The sequence below is a fragment of the Oppia nitens genome, unplaced genomic scaffold, assembly GCF_028296485.1.
Source record: "Oppia nitens isolate AA-2021 unplaced genomic scaffold, nextdenovo-longstitch-racon4-pilon3 scaffold5_pilon_pilon_pilon, whole genome shotgun sequence".
NCBI lineage: Eukaryota > Metazoa > Arthropoda > Arachnida > Sarcoptiformes > Oppiidae > Oppia > Oppia nitens.
In genome coordinates this window covers 5,193,036-5,202,564 of record NW_026533243.1, presented here as the reverse complement: position 1 = coordinate 5,202,564, position 9,529 = coordinate 5,193,036, and the positions used below count along the sequence as shown (strand labels likewise).

Below are 9,529 nucleotides of genomic sequence, written 5' to 3'. Positions count from 1 at the left end.
TTTCATTTATATACGTGTATTGTATTATAGAATCTATTTATAGARTATATTAAATTTGCTTTTACATGACTTATAAACTTATGGTAAGTACTGTATGTTATATAAGTTATAGACATAAGTTACAGTATGTTTCTAATAATCTATAATATTATTTGTTAAAATAATTACAAAATTAGGTAAACTATCAAAGCAAGTATTATTATTATTATTATTATTATATATTATATTTTGTTATTTATCGTAATATCCTTTTGACTACCAAACTGTTTCCTTCAAATTTCTAACAGTTTATTATAAAATTATAGTCATTTAAACTAAAATGTTTTAATATTTGAATTTTAAAAAAATGTTTATTTTTCATTTTTGATAATAAGTAATGAATGTTAATCTTAATTGTTGTGTTTTATTATCGGTAATACTGTTGATACAAATAGACCTCTTAAGTGGTGAGTGCTGTCACGTGCCTCTCATATGTAAAGAGGGCTCAAAGTCTGTCGAGAGATGCTATGATTGTACGGAAGCGACCATCTATTGTGGTGTCGGGAAGTGTAACATTGTTGGCTGCAATTGTGATGGCGGGTGCCGTAAGGGTGACTCCAGTCTCTGGTGTTGGAATATAGCTTATGGATGTACTAAAAAATATCTCTACCAAACACTGTTGTCACTAACCGATGAATCCGACGTCTCATTAGATGTCATCAATGTATTTAATAAGATGGACACCAACGCCGACAGCAAAGTTAGCTTTAATGAGTTGAAGAAATACAAAGACATTATTAGAACCAAAGGTCACAGAATAGCCAAAGAATTTAAACAAATGGACAAAAATAATGATAAATTTCTTACTATCGATGAAATTGATAATTAAAATAAGTTTTTAAATGATAATTGGTAGAAAAATCTTTTATTTCATAATAAGTTAAATACATAATATATCATATATTGTAAATACTGTAATACTGTATTATAGTTATTAAAGTATTACAATATTACGGTACAAATAATATGTAAACAAAAAAATGCTTTTATTATAATTATAGTTATATAAAAATCTATATCTTTTTACCATTTTTTGTATCCGACGATTGAGAAACCGATTGGTTATTGACAATCATCTTCTTTTTAATTATCAACTCTACTGATCCATTGGTTTCCACAAAAATGTTGTAAATTTTCGGACAACTTTTCAATTGATGTGTTATATCAATCGGTATAACCATTTGTCCATAAGTGGTATCCTTTTTGTTGAATCTAATTCGTCGCATAGTCTTAGTCATGACCACACCATTTGGTTCTTCATTGTATTGATTATCCTTTTCCATCAAACAGTGGTACCAATAATAATGTCTCGCAATAGATATGGCAATTGTTTAACAACTTTAGTCTACTGTATAATTGAAGCAATAGTTTAAAAAAGTGCTTCACATTTACAAAATAATTACTGCAATAAAAACTATTACTAAATAATGTAAACTAATATTACTGTAATAGTTTTAAATATTTTCATTACAGTATTTTCAACTCACAAATCAATAAGTAATCAAATTTTAAAACAATTTTTTTATTATAATTATTATAATAAAAATTATTTATTTGTTCGACTTTTAATTATAAATTAATTACATTTTTAATTTGTTACCAAATAATTTAATACAAAAAATCAAAGTATGTTTAATATTAATAAAAATTAATTTACAAATTAAAATAACTTAAAACAGTTTTCTAATATTTTTTTGTAAATATAATTTACAGTAAAATTTAGTCGACCTCTTCAATTGTAGGCCCACTACCTGATCCAGTTCCCGGTGCGGCTCCTGCTCCAGCACCAGCTCCGGGTGCACCACCTCCTGGTGCTCCGGGGAAACCTCCAGGAAATCCACCGGCAGCTCCACCAGCGCTCTGGTAAAGCTTAGTAATGATGGGATTGCATATACCCTCCAATTCTTTCTGTTTGTGTTCAAACTCTTCTTTTTCGGCCAATTGGTTAGTGTCGAGCCATTTGATAATATCATTCACTTTGTCCAATACCTTAGTCTTGTCGTCTTCACTGATCTTATCTTTGAGTTTCTCGTCTTCAATGGTTGACTTAATATTGAAAGCATACGATTCGAGTGCATTTTTGGCAGAAATTCTGTCTTTTTGTTTGTCGTCCTCATCTTTGTATGATTCGGCCTCTTTGACCATACGTTCGATGTCCTCCTTAGAGAGTCTTCCCTTATCATTGGTAATAGTGATCTTATTTTCTTTTCCAGTGCTCTTGTCTGCGGCCGAGACATTGAGAATACCGTTGGCGTCGATATCAAATGTGACTTCAATTTGAGGCACACCTCTTGGTGCGGGAGGAATACCAGTCAACTCAAATTTGCCCAAAAGATTATTGTCTTTAGTCATGGCTCGCTCGCCCTCATAGACCTGAATCAACACTCCCGGCTGATTGTCTGAATAAGTGGTAAACGTTTGAGTCTGTCGGGTGGGGATCGTTGTGTTACGTTTAATCAGAGCAGTCATCACTCCACCAGCGGTTTCAATACCCAATGACAAAGGCGTTACATCCAATAGTAAGAGATCCTGAACGGCTTCACTCTTGTCACCGTTAAGAATGGCCGCCTGAACAGCTGCACCGTAGGCCACGGCTTCATCGGGATTAATGCTTTTATTTAATTCTTTGCCATTAAAGAAATCTTGAAGTAATTTTTGAATTTTAGGAATACGAGTGGATCCGCCAACCAGAACAATGTCGTGGACCTGAGCCTTGTCGAGCTTAGCGTCGCGTAAAGCTTTCTCTACCGGATCAAGTGTTCCGCGGAACAGATCGGCGTTCAACTCTTCAAATCTGGCTCTTGTTATCGTTGAGTAGAAGTCAATGCCTTCAAAGAGAGAGTCGATTTCAATGGAGGCCTGAGTTGATGACGAAAGTGTTCTCTTCGCGCGTTCGCATGAAGTTCTAAGACGACGAAGAGCTCTCTTATTGACCGCTAAGTCCTTCTTATGCTTTCTTTTAAATTCTTGAACAAAATGATTAACCATACGATTATCAAAGTCTTCGCCACCCAAATGAGTGTCTCCAGCGGTCGATTTGACTTCAAAAATGCCGTCTTCGATGGTAAGTATTGAGACATCGAAAGTACCGCCGCCTAAGTCGAAAATAAGGACATTTCGTTCTCCCTGTCCTTTCTTATCCAAACCGTAAGCGATAGCAGCAGCGGTCGGCTCATTGATAATACGTAATACATTGAGGCCAGAGATAGTTCCGGCATCTTTAGTGGCCTGACGTTGACTGTCATTGAAATAAGCGGGAACTGTGACGACAGCATTAGTAATTGTTGCGCCCAAATATGCCTCTGCAATCTCTTTCATTTTGACTAAAACCATGGATGAGATCTCTTCGGGAAAGAATGTTTTACTTTCGCCTTTGTAATCAACTCTGATCTTAGGTTTGCCGCCCTCTTGGATCACATCAAAGGGCCAGTGCTTCATATCTGACTGAACTGACGAATCATCAAATCGGCGACCAATTAGTCGTTTGGCGTCAAACACAGTGTTTGACGGATTCATTGCCACTTGATTTTTAGCCGCATCGCCGATCAATCTCTCGGTGTCAGTGAAGGCCACATATGAAGGTGTGGTTCTGTTTCCCTGATCATTGGCAATGATTTCTACCTTTCCGTGTTGAAACACACCCACACATGAATAGGTCGTCCCTAAATCTATACCAATTGCCGCTATTTTATTAGCCATTTTGTGTCTGCAGATGACATCAATTATCAATTATAACTGTTAAACAAAAATCACTTTAATTTATAATACAATTAAACCCAAATTTATCAAAATATAATTCACTAAATATTATGTCTTAATTTAGTTTCAATTATAATATACAATAGTGTAGTAAAACACCGATTCCTTCGACCCTAAGCTCACAACTAATTGCTGTTAAACTAATAATTGGTTTAATTGTAATCAATAATCAATTTGTTGATCACATGTAATGACAATTCAATTCAATACCTATTTATAAGTAGATTCTGATGAATGAGTTATTTAAATGYCTTTAATTGACTTSAAATGAGTTAAACGAATCACACAATTGATAATAAAATCAATGATTCAATAAATATAAGCTTTAAGTCAATGACTGTCTTATATAGCAATGGCTTTCATAGTCTTCACAACGCATTTGCAATGCTTTTCATAGAYTTCTAGAATGTTCTCGAAAGGAATCACTTCATCCGTTCGACACTTATTACAGTTACGTATTAATACATTAACTTTGTTCCCATTTATTGCAAATTACATACAATTCAATGTTAATTCAAATCAAATCCCTAACCCCTCACAACCGTAACGTAATCACTGTATGGTTGGCGCGCCTCACGAAAAACCTATACATTTGTGGTGTTTTGCATACATTAACACAATATTCACATTGATATGCATTTCAAGTATTAATATAACTATAAATTTGTAACAAATGTATAACAATTAAAAATATAAAACTTTATTTAATACATGTATTAAATGTACAGTAATTTAAGTTTAGTCATACAAATAGAAAACTTTAAATAATTTAGTAAAAGATAAGTGAAATCAATAATTAAAAAATTAATTTATTGCCAATAGTTGTGACCAACTCATCACTTAAACAATAATTTTAATTCAAACAAATCTAGATTATAGACAAACAGTAGAAAAAAACATTTGACACAAACCTAAACCCAAACCCAAACCCAAACCCAAACCCAAACCCCTCCCCACCCAAACACTTGCTAACCAAACCAAACTTAACTAATTTGTAACTAATAATTAAGTAATAAAACTAACATTTATATGTATACAGTATTACAAGTTATGTTATGAAACCGGCATTCAGTTAACATAACAGCAAAATAAATATTTTACAATAAATTAAATTTGTTTAACAAAAGACTTTTAATGAATGCAATTATAATAATATTATTTCAATTAATTAATTAATTAATTATAAAAACATTGATTGCAAATGAAATGCAATAAACAATAAAAAGTTATCCAAAATATGATTTCAATGAATACATTGTTTGATTGCTTTAACATTACGTCAGTGTTTGTCATGTGATTTGATKTGAAAGTTGTGTTGCATTTGATTGATGTAAACAATGGACACATCGAGTGATGATATCATTGATAATCTCGAAGATGACAATTGCGAAGACACTAAACATGAAGAAGTGACCACAGTTTCGACAAAACGGTGTAAAAATAAATTATGTATTAAATCTAACATCCAGTCTGAAGATGGACTATTGGTTTGTATAAATTGTGGACAACTATTTAGCCGCGAAAGTCAACTTCGGGACGACCCGACACAAGCTCTCACTATAAACTGTCGCAGCGATGAAAGTAAGAGCTATGTGTCGAGTAATCGGCGGTTTCCCAATAGGTTTCCGACACATAAGAAAATAGCCACCAATTTAGTGAATGTTTTGGTGTCAAATCTTTCTCTTGGATCTAATATCAGAGACCAATCGGTGACAATTTACAAGGAATTAGTGGCGGATGTGTTTCGATGTGCATCCAAGTCAACCAAATCGATATTAGCAGCCATTTGTGTGTATTTAACACTACTTAAAGAGCATAATCCCGTAACTATTGGTCACATGTGTAACACAATTGGATGCGCTTCCAGTGATTTCAATAAAGTATACAATCAAGTGATCACCAAATTTCCTCAACACAGACCACAACAGATGTCTATCGAGTCATTAGTTCCCGTGACCTTAAGTGAGGCCACTTTCGATAGCACCGAAAGAAAGGTTTTTGTTATTTTTTGTGTTTATTAATTTAATTATTAATTTTATATATTCTATAGATATTAGAGGAGAAAGTATGTAAAATTTTACAATTACTTCGGGAATGTTGGCTAATAGAGGGCCGTACGCCGTGTCATATAATATATGCGGCTTCATATCTGGCCTGGAAATCAATCAAACAATATGAACGCCGAAAAGTCAAATTAACGGACTATTGCAGACTCATTGGTATTGAATATAAACACACAACTAGTGAAAGAGTCACCGAACTGGTCAAAGCTATTGAACGGTTGGCTACACATCTGCCAAAACATAAAAGAAATGTCAATAAGTATAACATTTCTACTGTTTTAGATGAAGTCCTCACTTATCAATCATCACTTGTTTTTGATTATAATCAACAAATTAAACAAAATTTAGCGGCAAATGGTATGACATTTGGAAAGGAAGACAACCCTAATGTTAAATCTAATGAATGGTGTGATGTCTTTAAACGTAAAATAAGACTTCCAAATACTTCTGAGACAAATAGTCAGAAGATATCTTTTGATAGCAATAAATCTGATGAAGAGATTTCAGACACAGAAATAGAAAGTTATTTAAGAACTGATAAAGAAGTGAAAGTTATTAAAAAGTTAAAGAAATACTCAGAGAATAATGAAATATAAATAATGTATAAGTTTTTAAATATACCTTAAGTTAATATGTTTTCAAAATATTATTTAATTATATAAATAAAAATTGAATATTTTCATAATTAATTTTAATTATTTATTTTATCATTACCAGTAAATAAGATATGATGTACCGGTAATTAGGAAAAGTTATGTCAGAAAGCCTTGTCTTTTAAATTAGGACTTAAAACCGATTATGAAAATTTTATTCACAATTACCGTAATGTATTGTCTAATGTATTGTCAAACTTACTTTATTAAACAAGAAAAATATGATTGATAAAATGTAAAACGTCAAAATGAAAATAGGTTATAATATTAACAATTAACAAAATAGTATAAAGGGGTAAAAAATAATTTTATTATTAAAAGTTTATTTTTGAATCAGTAATGTATTTGATTAACATTACTATACACTACGTAAAAAAAAGTTAAATTCAAAAATCTTTCATGATAGCATTAAAGACAACTAGAGGGTTATATCATAAAAATTATATTGTTGATTTATTATCATATAAAAATAATCCACAAATTTTTATGTGTTTGATTTGTAATCAACTAATACCTCAATTTTTTGATTTGATATTTTAACTGTCTGTATATCAATTACATCTAAATATGTCTAAATTTATAATATAAATTTTATACGTATAGTATAAGACAAACATTAAAAATATATCACTAAAGATATGTTTTAGTTTATTTCATTTAAAATTACTACTTCTATTACTTACTAAAATTAAACTTTTGCGTAAATGCATATAATAAATGTATAAAATAATAATTTTACAATAGTTAGAGCAAATAGTTTCTGTGATTAAAATAATTATGAAAAAATTGATAACGATTTTTAAAAAGTATAGGAATTACTTAAAGCAATATTTTTTTAATAAAGGCTTATTTTTGTGTAATTATTTTAAACATATTCACTGATATCTGATAGAAAACTTAGATTGAATGCTCTACTAATTATTAATCCAATAGCATTATATGATATATTTAAGTAAATTTTAATTTTGTTTTATAAATAACTTTATAATAATTTTGTTTATTTTACATTAAACTTTTGCAAATAATAGTTAAGTAAACTTTAGTAATAATAATCTTTATTGATAATAAAATACAATTTTTAATTATAATAAATATTCAATACAATGTATAAATTAACAATAAAATCAAAAAGTAAAACTTTGATTATTAACATTTAATTCATAAATTTATTAGAATTATTAATAAATTAGATTACTAACAATACTATAGTATTATAAGTTATAATTTATAATACTGTTTTAAATTTATTATAATAATAGATTATTTTATTAGAATATAATTTATTATAGATTATAGTTTGATTTTTGTACAGTATTTGCAAATATATTATGCAAAACATTAACGCTCTGAAGTCATTTAAATTTTGTTATTCAGAATTCAAACAATTAGTATATAATTTTTTTTATGTAATAACTAATTGGATTTAAAATTAAACTTCAATACAATGCTATATATTCTTAGAAATTATAAATTAATATTTTGAATAAATATAATTAGGAATATAACTTAAGTCAAAATTATGGATATAATTTATAAATTATTATAAAACTCAGGGATTTTACGGAACAAGACATGCAATTACTGTAAGACAATATAAGATAATAAATTTAAGTTTAATCTTTAACCTTAACTTACATATTCAATGAAAATTATTATATAACTATATTTGGTTTATACTGTACTAACTTATAAGTATGTAACTTACTTTAAAAATTGAAAATTCAATATTGAATATTTGTATTATGATCTATGATAACATCAAATTTCTTTATTACTTAACCTTATACTCTATAATAATCTATTATAGAATAGATAAGTGAAGAGTCTATATATAATTAAATTTTAAAAACTAACTACTAATTTATTAATTTCAATTAGTAGTATTTATCTTAAATTTTAACTAAAATAAATTTATAGTAAAATAAATGACAATAATTATATTTTTACTAATTTTATTAAATTTAGCAAAAATTTATTTTTTGTTAGTATTATTATTATTAATAATATTTATTTTTAACTATAAAATAATAAATCCAATAATTTATTTGATTATTAAAAATTTTTCATTTGAATACTAAATTATACTGAATTTTCCATCACTAGCTAATTATACAAAGCATAGTCTACTCTACATCTCTGGCTGTAACCGCCTCTCAGTCTATACTTTTAAACCACTAGTTGTTAAACACAAGACGAGAGAGAGAGAGAGAGAGAGAGAGAGAGAGAGTAGTGAAGGCAAACAGCAAACGAAGGATTTGCCACTATTTTCAATGACATAACTCCTGTTATGGTGTGTATAGTCAGTGGTAATGTGTTATTGTACTCAAACTTTGTTGGATTCAGTTGTGATAACAGACCCAAACCTTAAACAACAGTCCCTTACCTGACTCATACATAGTCATACACCTGGACTTTAGCTACGGTGAGGTAACCGTTGTGTTTCCAGCAATAGGGGTACACTTCCTGACTACAACCACTCGACTGAAACTGTTGTGTTTTTTGAGTTTGTTTTGGCTACCAGTGCTACTGTCAATGAAATAAATTGATATTTAACTAATATATATAACAACTGTAATCATTTGATATTTGAGAAAAGTTTTAATAAAAAAAAGTTGATATTTATATTTTATTTATTGTTTATTTTTATGTAGGAGTCAGTGATTTAAATAACCTTGTTTCAATTAAATATTAAATTCACGATTATAGTATACTATTATTTGTTAATAGTTATAAATTTTTTATGTGTGTGACAGCTGTGACCATATTTTAAATGTTGATAATTTTATATAGATATCAAGATTTTTTATAACTAAAAAAATAATAATATATTTTTTTTATTTTGTAAAATTATTGTTGTTGTACTCTCATAAACTTATTTGTATAAAACAAAAAATTTTCTTTTTGTGATATTTATTTTTTTGTTGTTTTTTATTTGTTGAAATAGTTTTACATTTTCTTTAAGATGTTTTAATTGTAACAAAAACACGGATTTATTGAACTGAAATTTCATGTATA

The 9,529-nt window shown here is 28.9% G+C and overlaps 3 protein-coding genes across 3 annotated transcripts; 2 read left to right on the top strand and 1 right to left on the bottom strand.

The window, feature by feature from the left end:
* The first annotated feature begins 376 nt into the window (after positions 1-376).
* Positions 377-868, top strand: LOC128961575 (uncharacterized). The gene has a single exon (XM_054307827.1). It carries the CDS (start codon positions 377-379, stop codon positions 866-868), a length of 492 nt encoding a protein of 163 aa, XP_054163802.1.
* An 836-nt stretch (positions 869-1,704) lies between these two features.
* On the bottom strand, positions 1,705-4,212 carry LOC128960929 (heat shock cognate 71 kDa protein). The gene is made up of 2 exons (XM_054307098.1): positions 4,009-4,212; positions 1,705-3,745 (listed from the first exon to the last, which is right to left on the bottom strand). Exon 2 carries the CDS (start codon positions 3,736-3,738, stop codon positions 1,759-1,761), a length of 1,980 nt encoding a protein of 659 aa, XP_054163073.1. The 5' UTR covers positions 3,739-3,745; positions 4,009-4,212; the 3' UTR covers positions 1,705-1,758.
* An 873-nt stretch (positions 4,213-5,085) lies between these two features.
* LOC128961574 (transcription factor IIIB 50 kDa subunit-like) lies at positions 5,086-6,457 on the top strand. The gene is made up of 2 exons (XM_054307826.1): positions 5,086-5,792; positions 5,849-6,457. Exons 1-2 carry the CDS (start codon positions 5,136-5,138, stop codon positions 6,455-6,457), a joined length of 1,266 nt encoding a protein of 421 aa, XP_054163801.1. The 5' UTR covers positions 5,086-5,135.
* The last annotated feature ends 3,072 nt before the right edge of the window (positions 6,458-9,529 follow it).

Coding starts and splice junctions, on each gene's coding strand:
- LOC128961575 (XM_054307827.1), top strand. CDS start 377: ATGAATGTTAATCTTAATTGTTGTGTTTTATTATCGGTAATACTGTTG.
- LOC128960929 (XM_054307098.1), bottom strand. CDS start 3,738: ATGGCTAATAAAATAGCGGCAATTGGTATAGATTTAGGGACGACCTAT.
- LOC128961574 (XM_054307826.1), top strand. CDS start 5,136: ATGGACACATCGAGTGATGATATCATTGATAATCTCGAAGATGACAAT. Junction 5,793..5,848: donor TCGATAGCACCGAAAGAAAG/GTTTTTGTTATT, acceptor TATATTCTATAG/ATATTAGAGGAGAAAGTATG.